Here is a 17,420-nt window from a genome sequence, read left to right on the forward strand (position 1 = left end):
GACCCCACCCACAATATCCACAGGCTGTTTTGAGCTGTTTCACTCTCCAGACCTTCCTATATGAACTGGGCTATGCCACATTATGGCATAGGTCAAATATCAATGGATTGATATTTTGTTGGCCCAGTTCCCACATGCTGTATTCAATTACACTGGCACCCCACGTCTAGTACTGTACATCTAAATATGCGGCGGTGCTTTCCATTCCCGTTTTGGACGCTGGAGTTGTAAAATAACATATAGGTATTATTGCCAGAGTTTGGTACATATCAATACAATATCAGTACATATCAATAGCGGTCCATTGGAGCTCAGTTGGTTGAGCTCGGCGCTTGCAACGCCAGTATAGCGTGTCCCACCGCCCATACGTAAAATGAATGCACACATGACGGTATGTCACTTTGGATAAAAACATCTGCTAAATGGCATATATTATTATTCGATTATTAATCATATTGTTTTTCGACATACAGCCACTTACACGTACTCTATTTCAACCCACCGGTTTAGGCTCTGGTTTTTCTTTCTTCCGCTTTAATGCACATTTTCACAGCCTGTTCTGAAACAAGATCTGTACAGTACGATCGCTGACTGAATAGCTATCACACTGCATCTGGCTGTCAATCTGTCTTCTACTGCCTGTAGTCATTCTATCTGTCTATCTGTCTATCTATCATCTATCTATCTATCATCTATCTATCTATCATCTATCTATCTATCATCTATCTATCTATACAAAAGTATGTGGACACCCCTTCAAATGAGTGGATTTGGCTATTTAAGCCACACGCATTGCTGACAGGTGTATACAATCGAGCACACAGTCATGCAATCTCCATAGACAAACATTGGCAGTAGAATGGCCTTACTGAAGAGCTCAGTGACTTTCAACGTGGAACCGTCATAGGATGCCACCTTTCCAACAAGTCAGTTCGTCAAATTTCTGCCCTGCTAGAGCTGCCCCGGTCAACTGTAAGTGCTGTTATTGTGAAGTGGAAACGTCAAGGAGCAAGTGGCAGGCCACACAAGCTCACAGAACGGGACCGCAGAGTGCTGAAGAGCATAGCGCGTAAAAATCATCTGTCCTCAGTTGCAACGCTCACTACGGCGTTCCAAACTGCCTCTGGAAGCAACATCAGCACAATAACTGTTCATCTGGAGCTTCATGAAATGCGTTTTTCATGGCCGAGCAGCCGCACACAAACCTAAGATCACCATGCCAATGCCGAGCGTCGGCTGGAGTGGTGTAAACCTAGGCATCATTGGACTCTGGAGCAGTGGAAACGCGTTCTCTTGAGTGATGAATCACGCTTCACCATCTGACAGAGAACGCTACCTGCCCGAATGCTTAGTGCCAACTGTAAAGTCTGGTGGAGGAGGAATAATGGTCTGGGGCTGTTTTTCATGGTTTGGGCTAGGCCCCTTCGTTCAAGTAAAGGGAAATCTTAACGCTACAGCATACTATGACATTCTAGATGATTCTGTGCTTCCAACTTTGTGTCAACAGTTTGGGAAAGGCCCTTTCCTGTTTCAGCATGACAATGCACAAAGCGAGGTCCATTCAGAAATGGTTTGTCGAGATCGGTGTGGAAGAACTTGACTGGCCTGCAGAGAGCCCTAACCTCAACCCCATCGAACACCTTTGGGATGAATTGGAACGCCGGCTGCGACCCAGGCCTAATCGCCCAGCATCAGTGCTCGACCTCACTAATGCTCTTGTGGCTGAATGGAAGCAAGTCCCCGCAGCAATGTTCCAACATCTAGTGGAAAGCCTTCGCAGAAGAGTGGAGGCTGTTATAGCAGCAAAGGGGGGGACGAACTCCATATTAATGCCCATAAGGACGAGGAGCAGTTGTCCACATACTTTTGGTCATGTTGTGTATCTATCTTTCTATGGATATATCTATATTGTGGCTCTCATTCTGGCTCTCATTTATTGGTCATGCTTTCTTCCTCTTTGTCTCTCTCCTCTCCACACCCTGTCGGCTTGCTATCGCTCCACCCATCCATTCATCCTCCTCTCCCCTCCTCTCCTCCTCCCCTCCATTTCTCCATGCTTTCTCAATGGACATGCATGCTCTTTTTCATTTACCTTGTACCACTCACCTGCTTCCTCTTTCACCTGACATCCCCATGGTTCTACCTCCAACAATCCAACCCCTTCCACCCGCCATTTTGAACCGTCACCTCAACCTAAAACAAACCCCCCCCCCCTGCCCGGCCTGCCCCTGGCGTCCCCGATCCCAAATACACTACTCTACAAACCCCACTCCAACACAACCCCTCACAACAAACACCAGACGCTGCAGCGGCCAGCCTGGCATCCCCCCCAGGAGAGGAGTGGTTCAAGCCGGAGGGGCCTCTGCTACAGCAGGACCTCAATGCAAACTCCGCCTCCTCCTGGATCAAACCATAGCGATACAGAGGTAACACAAAAGACACATACAGAAGTTTGGTTGAAAGCACAATGAGCAAACCCACAGTGACATGGCAAGCGTGCATCCACACACACGCGCACATGCACACACAAACGCACACAAACCACATCAAAGCACACACACACATGAAGTAACATGGTACCCCCCCCCCCACACACACACACTCTTGAAAGGTTGTATGTTTAAGAATGCATGACAGTTAATTGCTTGTTACAGTAAAGCTTTAAAATTTGGTTCAACATTTTCATGGTGGAATATGGTCCTAAGTGTAGGTTGGGAGGGTAAATGTATGTGTGTTCGTGTGTGCGCGTGCGTGTGTGTGTGTGCGTGCGTATGTGTGTGTTCGTGTGTGTGTTCGTGTATGTGTGCATGTGTTTGTGTGTGTGTGCATACAGTGCCCTCCTGAATTATTGACACCCTAGGTCAACACTGTTTGAACAAAAAAAGTCAGTGAAAATATGTAATTGTCGTTTATCAGTTTGATCTTACACTCAAAATATCATATGAATCTGACCTTTAATTGAGTTAAAATCATTAATAGAAAAACATTTGTCATCAAGAAATGCATGTTTTTGAATAAAAAAACTGCATTTAGTGCTTTGTGCACCCTCCCTTTGCCAAGATAACAGCTCCGAGTCGTCTTCTATGATGTTTGATGAGGTGGTAGAACACACAGGAAGGGATTTCAGACCATTCCTCCATACAGAAACTCTCCCGATCCTTCAGAGTCCTTGGTCCTCGCTTGTGGACTCTCCTCTTCAGCTCACCCCACAGGTTTTCAATGGGGTTTAGGCCAGGGGACTGGGATGGCCATGGCAAAAGCTTGATTCTATGGTCAATTAACCATTTTAGTATGGATTCAGAGGTATGCTTGGGATCATTGTCCTGCTGGATGACCCAGTTTTATCCTCCTGGTAGAGGCAGACAGATTTTGGCCTAAAATCTCCTGGTGCTTGATGGAGTCCATGATGCCATGTATCCTAACAAGGTTCCCAGGGCCTTTGGAAGTTAAACAGCCCCACAACATCACAGATCCACCATCATACTTCACAATGGGGATTAGGTTATTTTCTGCATGACCATGGCTCTTTTTACGCCAAACCCACCTCTGGTGTTTGTTGCCAAAAAGCTCTATTTTAGTCTCATCAGACCATAGAACCTGGTTCCAATCAAAGTTCCAATCACATTTAGCAAACTCCAGGCACTTACGCTTGGGGTTTGGTGACAGCAGAGGTGGCAACCCTTCCAAATAACTTGTTGGCATGGAGGGGGTGTTTAATTGTAGTTTTGGAGAGTTGGTGACCCCAAGATGTAACCAACTTTGGCAATTCTCCAACTGTGATCCTTGGAGATTTTCTTTTGCCTCTTTCGAACCATCCTTCTCACTGTGTGTGACGGGGGAAAATCAACTTGCGTCCTCTTCAAGGCAGGATTATCACAGCTTCAGTCGTTTTACATTTCTTAATGATTGCCCTGATAGTGGAGATGGGTATTTTCAGGCTCGTATCTTTTTTATAGCCATTGCCTGGTTTGTGAAGGTCGACGACCTTTTATCTCATTTCATTTGTGTGTTCTCTGGCCTTTCCCATGTTGATGGATGACTAAGGGAGTTTAGCCAGTGTGTCACCTCATATTTATGCCCCAGTGAAATAGGAAGTCATGGATGGACCACTTAAGACTTCCCAAATAGTCAGATGAAGTTAAAAAAAAGTCAAATATTAATTGAAATATATTTTGTTCATAAGAATTTCTTTGGGTACCAATTATTATGTATTTTTTTTACAATTCTAACTAAATTAAAGGTCAGAGTCATATGATATTTTGAGTTCAAGATCAAGCTGATAAACAACAATGACATTTTTTCGCTGTCTTTTTCTCTTCGGATTTACCGAGGGTGACAGTAATTCAGGAGGGCACTGGACATTAATGTATGTTTGGAAATGTATGTGTTTACATCCCCCCACATTTAACACAGTTCGCCACAACTATGGCTTAACCTTTGGTCAATTTCATTCAGTTCAACTTCTGCACGTAACCTTACATTACAGACACACAGACACAGACACACACAGACAGACAGACAGACAGACGCACAACCTTTAACCTCCCTTTCTGCCCTCTGGATGACCCCAAACCCCCTCTCAGTCCCTGCAGACCAGTGTAGTCCTCTGTCTCTCTCTCTCTCTCTCTCTCTCCCCCCTCTCTCTATTCCCTCTCTCTCTTACTCGACCTTCTCTTTGCTCTCTCGCCACCAAAACGCCACAACCGTTTTCCACTGAGGGGTGAGATAATGTGCCCTGAGCGAATGGGGTCGATTAGACCTACATGACTCATTGGATCCAATAGAGGGAGAAAGGGAGGGAGAAAGAGAGGATGAGAGAGAGAGAGGAAGAAAGAGAGGGGGAGCTGGGCTTAATTGTGCGATGGGAGGCTAAATGGCGTTATGTAATGTGATGTGAGCGATATGATGGCCACCTCATCCTCTCCCTCCCTCCCTCCCTCCCTCCCTCCCTGAGACCTCGTCCTCCACTCAAATTCACCCTCTCAGAACTCTACTCCTCCACACACACAACACACAGGATTTCCCACCACATGTACTTGTAGCCTACTCCTCGACCCCCCCCCCCCCCCGTCTTAGAGCCCTGTTACACACCGTAAACTGAACCCTTCATGACCCATATGACCAATTAAGCCACTACGCAACGTTACCAACATAACACAAGATTCTGATTGGGTGTGTGTGTGTGTGTGTGTGTGTGTGTGTGAATGAGCTACGGTACGCGTGTTTGGCTGTGGATGTCCCTCTGTCCGTCGGCTAGCACTGTGTGCGTGCGAAGGTGTGTGCGTTTGCGGTGTATATCTGTGTGTTTGTGTCGGCTGCGATGCTAGCCGTCTGTTCTCTGCTGTGTGTGTGTGTGTGTTAGGACCACCATGGAGAGGGGTGGGGGTGGGGTTGTGAGGGGGGCCATGTCTTCTGACGTGTCTGTTGTTGTTGTCTCCCTCCTCAGGTTGTGTCGTGTCATGCGTTTGTATGTCGGCTCTTGTTGCTCTGTGTTACACTTGTCTGTCTGTCGCTGTCCTCTCCCCAGTCTCTTTCCGTCCGTCTGTCGGTTGTTGTGTCCTGTGTTTTCCTTTGTGCTCCCGTTGTTTTTGTTGTCGTTTTTGTTTTGTGTTGCCGTGTCCTCCTCTCGCTCCTGTGGCTCTTTCCTCTGGTACGGTCTCCACTCTCCTTACTCAGAGACACCTGTACAACTGTCCTGTTTAGCAGTGTACAAACAGTCACACAAACAATACACAAATCCAAGGTACTGTATAATCCATACACAATTGGAGAATTCTGAGAGAAGAAAAAACTGTGACGCACTTAAACACAGATGATTGGACCAAATCAGTGTGAACATGTTTGTGTCTATATAAACTGGTAGCAGAGTAAAGGCCACTGGTGTGTACTGGTTCATTTCTTGAAGTGAAAGCTGGTTACTTCTCTCTCTTTTCCGGAACTGACCTCCACTCTGAGGTGACCAGAACATTGTTTCATCACAGTACCAGGGGGGAGCCCAGGCCCTATTTGCTGGTCCAGTGTCAGTCCGTTGGACCTAAGTCCTCTCCATTCTCCTTTACAACCCTAAACCAAGACTGACTCTGGATCATATCTATGCCTGCTCCCTAATCCCCAACCACCACAAATGTCCCTATACGAGTGGCATTGACTCAAGATGTCAAGCTATCGTAGTCTATACAGCAGTAGATGTATGAATGCCAGTGGCTGGAGTGGGGGATGCATTTGGCTGTGCTGAAACACTGTTCACGAGTCTAGTGCTTTTAAGGTGTGCTTCAGTCCTTTAGTGGGAGAGCACTAAGGCCAGGCTAGATCAAAACGTAGAGGTCTAGTCTAGATACTGTACACACTTTGGGACTGAAAGGCTTACCGGCACTGGGCACCCCTCCACACACGTAGTGTTACACGCAGACAGACAGACTGGCAGACAGACAGACTGGCAGACAGACAGACTGGCAGACAGACAGACTGGCAGACAGACAGACTGGCAGACAGACAGACAGACTGGCAGACAGACAGACAGACAGACTGACAGACAGACTGGCAGACAGACAGACAGACTGACACAGACAGACAGACAGACAGACTGGCAGACAGACAGACTGGCAGACAGACAGACTGGCAGACAGACAGACAGACTGGCAGACAGACTGGCAGACAGACAGACTGGCAGACAGACAGACAGACTGGCAGACAGACAGACAGACAGACTGGCAGACAGACAGACAGACAGACTGGCAGACAGACAGACAGACAGACTGGCAGACAGACTGGCAGACAGACAGACAGACAGACAGACTGGCAGACAGACAGACAGACTGACAGACTGGCAGACAGACAGACAGACTGACAGACTGGCAGACAGACAGACAGACTGGCAGACAGACAGACAGACTGGCAGACAGACAGACAGACTGGCAGACAGACAGACAGATTTACAAGCAGACAGACTTAGACAGATTTACAAGCAGACAGACAGACTGGCAGACAGACAGACTGACAGACAGAAGACAGACTGACAGACAGAAGACAGACTGGCAGACAGACAGACTGGCAGACAGACAGACAGACTGGCAGACAGACAGACAGACTGGCAGACAGACAGACAGACTGGCAGACAGACAGGCAGACAGACTGGCAGACAGACTGGCAGACAGACTGGCAGACAGACTGGCAGACAGACTGGCAGACAGACAGACAGACTGGCAGACAGACAGACAGACTGCAGACAGACTGGCAGACAGACAGACAGACTGGCAGACAGACAGACAGACAGATTTACAAGCAGACAGACAGACTGGCAGACAGACAGACTGACAGACAGAAGACAGACTGGCAGACAGACAGACTGGCAGACAGACAGACTGGCAGACAGACAGACTGGCAGACAGAAGACAGACTGGCAGACAGACAGACAGACTGGCAGACAGACAGACAGACTGGCAGACAGACAGACAGACTGGCAGACAGACAGACTGGCAGACAGACAGACAGACTGGCAGACAGACAGACTGGCAGACAGACAGACTGGCAGACAGACAGACAGACAGACAGACAGACTGGCAGACAGACAGACAGACTGGCAGACAGACAGACAGACTGGCAGACAGAAGACAGACTGGCAGACAGACAGACTGGCAGACAGACTGGCAGACTGATTTACAAGCAGACAGTCTTACAGACTGATTTACAAGCAGACAGACTTACAGACTGATTTACAAGCAGACAGACTTACAGACTGACGGACAGACAGACAGAGACTGGCGGACGGACGGACAGACAGACCGACTGACGGACCAACCGCCAGACAGCGCCAGGTAAGTGACGGTAGTAGCCGTACGGTCTGTGGTGACTAGCTGACTGGTGTTAGTGATGACAGAGTGTGTTGAGCCACAGCCCTGTAATAATAATAATAATAATAATAATAGAAGCTTCCTCCACACTCTAAAAGCGAAAAAAGCCATCCTCCAAAGGCGCCCCAAAATGGCTGCCGGCCTTCCGCTTTTAAAGTGGGATATTGTGCTTTAAACCTCCCCTTCTTCCCCTTCTTCCTCCTCCTTCTGGCGCTTCTCCATTGTTTTTGTGCCCAGAGTGGTTCTGCTGGTTTATGGCTTTATTTTAATGTGGTTTATTTTATGACGCGTGCAGCTTTGACCTCTGTTGACAAATGCTAAAGTGCAGAGGTCAGGAAAGGTTAAAGCTTGGAGGGTTGGGCTCCTTACGTCTGTTCCCTGCGTCCCAATATCTGTCCTTACTCCCGAAGTGTGCACTTGTTCACGACCCTCATGGATTTAAAAGAAAAAGATTGGTATGCCTAAAACATATGGTGGAAACTCTGTCCAGAGCAAATCCAATGGTTACACAAGTCCAATGCTTTTCAAATGCGCTGGGGGAAAGCACAAGCGTACACTTCAGGAGAAAGGACATATTGGGAAGCAGCCTTTCTCTCCCTCTCTCTGTAATACTTTCCTCTGATAAATATTGTATAGTGTAATAGTGTAATTGGTGTGTTTGAGGGTGTGTGTCGATATTGTGTTGTGTTTTATGTACACGTGATGTGTGTATAATTTGTTTATTGGTGGTTATTATTTTCTTGTCTGTAATGTACTGTGGAATATATATATTTTTTCACCTTTCCTTCTATATCTTTACCGCTCCTCTTCTTTTCCTCTCTCTCTCTCTCGCTCTCGCTTTTCTCCTTATTTCCCACTGTTGCCAAGGAAACAGTGGAAGAGAGCATTCTGGGACTTTTGTGCAAAGCATTCTGGGTTAGATTATTAAAATGAATGATTGCATAATTCTTTCACTTTAATAATGTGTAAATGTGTTGTACTATGTGTTGTAAGTAATCCAATCAGATAATACTACATGTAGCCATCAAACCATGCTCCCACGATGCACTGAGTTCACGTTGTATTATTATAATTTTTTATTCTACAGTCTTTGTTTATCATTTTAGTATTTTGCTTTTTATTTTCATGTACTATTAATTCTAATGTATTATTTGTCGAAAGACCTCATCAAATCCAGAAGTGGCCTCTATCCCTATTAACCCTAGACAGACTGATCCAGGACCAGGGTGAATCCCCTCCCTAAGGACTCCTAGTGGAGCAGAGTGCCTTTGTCCTGTAAGAGCTGATCTAGGACCAAAGTGTTCCTCTGGGGCTCTTACACTGAGAGCAGCTTGAGTGGCACTTACAGCCTGTCAGGCTCTGCTTTTAAAACACTGGAGTAGTCCAGGGTTGCTTCCCAAATGGCACCCTATTCCCTATGAAGATAACTACCCTCTATGTGCACTGGTCAAAAGTAGTGCACTATATAGGGAATAGGGTGCCATATGTGACTGGAGTGGGTTCGTTTAGAATCTGGGGTCCGTACAATTAATCTCTCTCATGTGCGCTGTTCCAGTTGATCTCTTCTACAATTGATTTTCCCCCGTAGACACAAAGCACCACCGCCATTAGGCTGCTGCTCTCTCTATGCTGCACTCGGAATCATTGATGGACGGAAGGAGATGCCGTTCCACAATGGTGTTCTCTCTCTCTCTCTCTCTCTCTCTCTCTCTCTCTCTTCCCCTCTCTCTCTCTCTGCTTCTCACTTTCCCTCTCTCTCTTTCTCTCTTTGACACTTTGTTCCCCCCTTCTCTCTTCCCCTCCCTTTCCCCCTTCTTTCTGCCCCCCACACACACACATTTTAATTAGCAATCTCATGGCACCCATTTTGTTATTCAAACCAGGCTGTCTTGATAATCAATGGCCTTTTAGAATGGACTTTGATTATTGGCGGCAGACCAGAACACTTTGCCTGAGGTTTGCCTCTGGATCCCTGTAGGTCTATATACCTGGGTATGTGATGCAGTGATGGTAAAACTGCAGATTAAAGACAAAGATAATATTGCACTTATATTGATAATTTTGACCATTGAACAACAGCTAATATAAAAAAATCAATCCAATGCTGTACAAGACAATACGCGCCCAAACCCCCTCGATCTAAACCAATAGGATGTCTTTTAGAATCAGCAGGTGAAAATACTGTCTGCAGAATCAGGCAGGCACAATTATATATTATATCAACAAATAGACTGGGATATACTGCATGTGACGGTGACATAGAGTCCGCAATATGTCAACAAATAGACTGGGATATACTGCATGTGACGGTGACATAGAGTCCGCAATATGTCAACAAATAGACTGGGATATACTGCATGTGACGGTGACATAGAGTCCGCATTATGTTAACAAATAGACTGGGATATACTGCATGTGACAGTGACATAGAGTCCGCATTATGTCAACAAATAGACTGGGATATACTGCATGTGACGGTGACATAGAGTCCGCATTATGTCAACAAATAGACTGGGATATACTGCATGTGACAGTGACATAGAGTCCGCATTATGTCAACAAATAGACTGGGATTTACTGGTTGTGACATAGAGTCCTGGAGGGTGTGGGTCTGTGCATGCTTGTGTGTGTATGTATGTGTGTGTGTTATTTATTGTCCTATCTCGGTCATTGACGCCAACATGGAATCATTTCTACTGTATATACTCTGGTTATCCTCTGTATATACAGAACATATATGTGTAGCATACATCTATGGGTTATGTTCATTGTATCAGTGTCAGTACAACAAACTGTTTCCTGTTTCTTAGATTATGTCCCAATATTACCATAATACTAAACTAACCCTTTTCACCTCATAGAATATCTCTCTCTCTGTCTGTCCTGCCCCCCTCTCTCTTTCTCGCTCTCTTCCACCCTCCCCCTTTCTCTCTCTTTCTCCCACAATCTCTCTTTTCTGCCCTCCCTCATTTGTCTCTCTCTCTCTTTCTTTTCCACCCCTATTCTCTCGCTCTCTCTCTCTCTCTCTCACTCTCTCGTTCTCTCATCTCTGTCTTTCTCTCCATCATGGGCCACTATCAAGGTACATTCAATATGCATTAGGAAAAGAACAGTTGGATTAGATTCTTCAATCAGGAGGACATGTAGTAGGTTTATTCATTCATCTATAGTGCCCCCTCTCCCTCTCCCCATCGTAAGTAATGTGTGTTCTGCATGTGTGTTCATGTATGGTGTCCATGTGACATAGCAGAGAGCTGGCTGTCTAGGCCTCGGCGTGGCCTCCTATGAATCAACTCAATGTTCTTTGGGGATAAGGTGTTTGTGTGTGTTAAAACGTGGTTCAGTTTGTCATGCTATGTCTAATACATACAGATTGTCTACTGTATGTATGGTTACTGTGCCAATTGTGTTGTCTGTCATACATCCATAAATGTGAAAAATGTGTTTCAAATATTGCCTCGGGTGATTACAAATCTACATGTTGCTTCGTAATGTGACATAACAATAATCAGCCAATGAAAATATATAATACTTTGTATATAATATATAATACAAAAAAGTGGGAAAGTAATAAGAAACATTTGTGCAAGTTAAGATATTTAAACCTATTAAAAGAAAATGTACTATACTTTAGCAGTTTAAAACAATGTACAGAAATGCATTTATTTAATACTACAGTGATAGATACTACAGTGATACCACCGTGATATTACAGTGATACTACACTAATACTACAGTGATACTGTACCACAGTAATACTACAGTAATACTACTACAGTGATACCACAGTTGTACTACAGTGATACTGTACCACAGTAATACTACTACAGTGATACCACAGTTGTACTTCAGTGATACTACAGCACACACATTATTGAACTCTATTGCTACAAAGGTATCAACTGCACAATACTGGAGTATATAGCCTATACAGTATCTGACATCAACTACCTGAGCGTGCATATTTATTTACAGCCACTACCAGCGATCCAAACACTAGATGTACTACAAAATGGCTGCCATAACAAAGTATATAACAACTCTGATATTGGAAAGCTTATCTGCATGTGGATTTGCACTGGGGGAAATATTTGTCCCCTTGTACCCCCTTGTTTCCCTCAACCCCTCCCCCTCCCCCTCTCAGACTAACTTCCATGTTCCGTTCCATCCCATCCCCAGGACATCCCCAGTCATTGCACCTGCGTAGCATAACTAAAGTTTGACCTGAGGTACGTACAACCGACTAGCTTCCTGCCCTCCTCCTCTGTAATACTATCTTCACACTATCAAGCCGACCCAAACCATCCTGAACCATACTGAACCATACCGAACCATACTGAACCATACTGCGCTGGCTCACAAAGCTTCTTTTCACATTGTCCATTCCAGCAGAGTTCCAGCAACTGTAACCACTAACCAGGCCAGCTCAGTACAGCTTGGTTTGGCTCGGCTCTGTTTGGCTCGGTAGTGTGAAAAGGGTACAGGGGGAACAAGCTGGTATGTCACGGCTATGGCAAGAACAGTGCTGCATTCTGCTGCATTAAACAACCAGGCTTTGCCGTGAAGTCCTGTAGAGTGGCGTGAATGTGTTCAACCTGATCTATGTAAGGATTTAATGCAAGAATGGAGTACAATTACGTCCATTAGCTTTTACAAATCTAAAAGTTGTTTTTATAGTCTGAGATCGAATAGCATTGATCATCTTTGATAGTGAAGCACAATGCATCTTTCCCAGCAAGAAAGCTTCGGCATTGGATATTGTGTGACCTCACAACTTCTTGGCCAAACTATAGATCGCAGGCCAGCTTCAATTCATCTTGTTTTATGGCGTGTGTGTGTGTGTGGGTGAGTGTGTGTTTGTGTGGTAGTACAGTATGCCTTTGTGTCAAGAATTAAGCTATGAAACAGAGTTAAGTTCTCCAGAGTGCTAATCAAACAATAGGAGTTCCCGATAAAGTCAAAAAGAGATCATATTTGTACCGTTAATTGGCAAATGTATTATTATTATAATTATTATTATATTATTTTGCTCTCTTTGTTGATATTTATGGTTTGACATTTTTTTTTGCGATAATTTAATGAACCATTTTTGCTTGTACTTTTATCTCTATCTCTCTCTGTCTCTTTCTCTCTGTCACCCCCTAGTTGTAAGGTGCATGTTGCATGGCGTGTTGGGTGCTGTGAAGGAGGTGATCTGGGTAACGTTAGATGAACAGTATGGCTAATGACTATTGGCCGATCAAATTGTCACTACCAACCACATATTCGCCTATCTATCCATTGTATTTACACATAGCCTAGTTCTAAGACATTATATAGGTCCAGGAGTTTTGTCCAGACCACCTGATCCGACCAAGAAAAACCCAAGGCTCTAGTCCTTCCGGAGACACCTGAAACCCCACCTCTTTAAGGAATGCCTGGGATAGGATAAAGTAATCCTTCTACCCCCCCCCCCCCCCCCCCCCCCCATAAGGTGAATGCACCAATTTGTAAGTTGCTCTGGATAAGAGCGTCTGCTAAATGACGTAAATGTAAATGTAGTTCAGAGTTATAAAACGAGGGCCCAGAGTTTTCCCCAACCCTGTGACCTGACCAAGGAAAACCTCCCGGCCCTGTATCATGACATTACAATTCCACAAATTAATCATTACGCTGGGTATGGCTGGAATCCGTCCAGCGGTTACCAGCCGTTACCAAAGGCTACCAGTGTTTACTCATGTTTACCACGTTGTTCTTTCTCACCTCAACCTCTCCTGAGCAGGGCCTTCGTCCCTATCCCGGTCCTGTCCTGGTCTCAGTGAGCTGAGCTAAGCGAGGCTTCGTTAAAGCCTAAAAAAACAAACATGTCATCACTGTACACGATAGGCCAACCGGATGGGAGGAGTGGAACCCTGAGCGCACACTCACTCTTCCTAATCAACTAAGAGCTGCAGGGCTGGGATTGATGAGGGCTGTTACAAGGGTCGACGTCTCAAACACGAGTGTTTGAATAGAGAAAGACCAACGCAGGGGGTTATCCAACACAGCCATGTACTTATACCTTTGAATAATAATCATGTGTGTACTGTACCCTACACCTAAAGTGATGCTAGTCAGATGCATATGTAAAGATATGAAAACGGTAATTCATGCTAATGCGTAAATATATTGTAATTAGAGAGTAGACACATGCACATATATTTACACATCATTAATTTGACACGTTAACAGTACGTTTGAATACAGAATCCTGGAAATTACTGTACCCTCAAACGGGCACACAAACCATTAACACACATGCAAATGAACACACACACACACACTCTCTCTCATCACACCCACTCGGCCAAAGAGGAGTGGTCAGGTTGTGAGGAACACGATGACCCAGATCTGTCGCATAGCTGTGCTACCCGGGCAGTATTACCCAGCATGCCTCCTGTTCACAGCACCAGCCCATGACTGAGTGGCTCCTATAGGCTATGCAATAATGTAAGAGCCTGGCGTCAAACTGATTTACTAACTAATCTGGCTGCAACAACATTAGCCCAGTGCTCCCCAACCCCAAACCTGCCCCTCGGTGTGGTGTTCTAAGTTCTAAATTCCAGACAGGGGCACAAATAATCTGTTTTCTGGAGAGGATGGAAGTGCAGTAATATTATTAACACTTGGTAGTTGTGATAGTAATTCAGCGTTGTATTATTTTGTTTTGTGTTCTTTTCAGATTTTGTATTGTTTGTGATGACCCATGTTTTGTCTCTCATTTTGTTTGTTGGTTTGTGTTACTGTGAGGAGAGGGATGGGAGTCTACAACCTCTCCCCATGCTGTTGGCGACTATGGCCCACATTTAATCAACTACAGATATTGAAAGAAACCGCACTACCTGCTGAAAAAAACCCCCAGCATAGGCCAGCCTGACCAGCCTTTGTTGTGTTTTCTCTGGTGACCAGCCTTCGTTGTGTTTTCTCTGGTGACCAGCCTTCGTTGTGTTTTCTCTGGTGACCAGCCTTCGTTGTGTTTTCTCTGGTGACCAGCCTTCGTTGTGTTTTCTCTGGTGACCAGCCTTCGTTGTGTTTTCTCTGGTGACCAGCCTTCGTTGTGTTTTCTCTGGTGACCAGCCTTCGTTGTGTTTTTGCCGGTGACCAGCCTTCGTTGTGTTTTTGCCGGTAACCAGCCTTCGTTGTGTTTTTGCCGGTAACCAGCCTTCGTTGTGTTTTCGCCAGTGACCAGCCTTCGTTGTCTTTTCGCCAGTGACCAGCCCGAGCTGACAAGGTAAAAATCTGTCGTTCTGCCCCTGAGCAAGGCACTGTTCCCCGGGCGCCGAAGACGTGCATGTCGATTATGGCAGCCCCCCGCACCTCTCTGATTCAGAGGGGTTGGGTTAAATGCGGAGGACACATTTCAGTTGAATGCATTCAGTTGTACAGCTGACTAGGTATCTCCCTTTCCTTCGTTGGGTTTTTGCCGGCGACCAGATTTCGCTGTGTTTTTGACACTGATGACCAACATAAGCTGGTCACCCGCAAAACCAGCATCAAGTCACATTATGCTGGCTCGAAAAGGAATTTCTAATTCCTATTGGAATCCAGACTGAATAGTGATATCCAATAATTGGACCATTCGTTCACTCACTCACTCACTTTCTATGCAAAAACATAGATATTGAAACAAACAATTCTAAAACGGCAATAGAGCATGCTGGGAAATATGATAATGAAGGGTGTGGTTTCGGAGACCAGCTGGAGCAGCACACACAAAGAAAAGTTTCTTCAGGGGTTCTTTGTCAGGGGTGATGTGTGTAACACTGCATATCAGGAAGGGTGGTGGTTGTGAAGAACCACCATGTTTTCCGTTTATGCTATAAAATGCACTGTTAAAAAGTTCCTGTCATTTTACGGTACACTACAGGCTACTGGTTGCAGTAAAAGCAAGGTAAACAACAACAAGTTACTCAAGTTTTTCAGATAAATTATTTTTTTTTTTCACCGTTATTTAACCAGGTAGGCCAGTTGAGAACAAGTTTTCATTTACAACTGCAACCTGGCCAAGATAAAGCAATGCAGTGTGACACAGACAACACAGAGTTAACATGGGATAAACAAACGTACAGTCAATAACACAATAGAAAAATCTATATACAGTGTCTGCAAATGTAGTAAGATTAGGGAGGTAAGGCAATAAATAGGCCATAGTGGAAAAATAATTAAAATTTAGCATTAACACTGGAGTGATGGATGAGCAGAAGATGAATGTGTAGGTGGAGATACTGGGGTGCAAAGGAGCAAAAAAAACAAAAAAACAATATGGGGATGAGGTAGTTGGGTGGACTATTTACAGATGGGCTGTGTACAGGTGCAATGATTGGTAAGCTGCTCTGACAGCTGATGCTTAAAGTTAGAGGGAGATATGAGTCTCCAGCTTCAGTGATTTTTGCAATTCGTCACTGGCAGCAGAGAACTGTAAGGAAAGGCGGCCAAAGGAGGAGTTGGCTTTGGAGATGACCAGTGAGATATACCTGCTGGAGCGCGTGCTACGGGTGGGTGCTGCTATGGTGACCAGTGAGCTGAGATAAGGCGGGGCTTTACCTAGCAAAGACTTATAGATGACCTGATGAGTTTGGCGACGAATATGAAGCGAGGGCCAGCTAACGAGAGCATACAGGTCGCAGTGGTGGGTAGTATATGGGGCTTTGGTGACAAAACGGATGGCACTGTGATAGACTACATCCAGTTTGCTGAGTAGAGTGTTGGAGGCTATTTTGTAAATGACATCGCCGAAGTCAAGGATCGGTAGGATAGTCAGTTTTACGAGGGTATGTTTGGCAGCATGAGTGAAGGATGCTTTGTTGCGATATAGGAAGACGATTCTAGATTTCATTTTGGATTGGAGATGCTTAATGTGAGTCTGGAAGAAGAGTTTACAGTCTAACCAGACACCTAGGTAGTTGTAGTTGTCCACATATTCTAAGTCAGAACCGTCCAGAGTAGTGATGCTAGACAGGCGGGTGCGGGCAGTGATCGGTTGAAGAGCATGCATTTAGTTTTACTTGCATTTAAGAGCAGTTGGAGGCCACGGAAGGAGTGTTGTATGGCATTGAGGCTCGTCTGGAGGTTTGTTAACACAGTGTCCAAAGAAGTGCCAGAAGTATACAGAATGGTGTCGGCTGCGTAGAGGTGGCTCAGAGAATCACCAGCAGCAAGAGCGACATCATTGATGTATACAGAGAAAAGAGTCGGCCCAAGGATTGAGCCCTGTGGCACCCCCATAGAGATTGCCAGAGGTCCGGACAACAGGCCCTCCGATTTGACACACTGAACTCGGTCTGAGAAGTAGTTGGTGAACCAGGCGAGGCAGTCATTAGAGAAACCAAGGCTGTTGAGTCTGCTGGTAAGAAATTAAGTTGTTATTGCTGTAAAAGGACAGTATGCTGCTGAATGTTGTTACTTGAGACTATACCCAACTGGGGGTTTGAACTCACAACCTGTTGGTTGTTAATGACATTAATGACATGAATGACCTGCTTATCCCACCAGGTCTGTGGGCACGACAGAGATTGGCCACAGAGAAACAACAAATGTCGGTACATGTAAGTG

At 45.3% G+C, this 17,420-nt stretch overlaps 1 protein-coding gene across 4 annotated transcripts in view; it reads left to right on the plus strand.

Annotated features, from left to right (window-relative positions):
• LOC115170830 (potassium voltage-gated channel subfamily C member 1) overlaps nucleotides 1–17,420 on the plus strand; it is an 89,314-nt gene that overhangs the window by 47,779 nt on the left and 24,115 nt on the right. The window contains exon 4 of one of the 4 annotated variants that reach the window (XM_029727157.1): nucleotides 2,301–2,426. The exons of the other annotated variants lie outside the window; for them this stretch is intronic. Coding sequence (XP_029583017.1) covers nucleotides 2,301–2,416 — 116 coding nt within the window. The 3' untranslated portion in view covers nucleotides 2,417–2,426. The remainder of the gene's footprint in view (nucleotides 1–2,300; nucleotides 2,427–17,420) is intronic. 4 annotated transcript variants of the gene reach the window in all.

Source organism: Salmo trutta, chromosome 32 (assembly GCF_901001165.1).
Source record: "Salmo trutta chromosome 32, fSalTru1.1, whole genome shotgun sequence".
NCBI lineage: Eukaryota > Metazoa > Chordata > Actinopteri > Salmoniformes > Salmonidae > Salmo > Salmo trutta.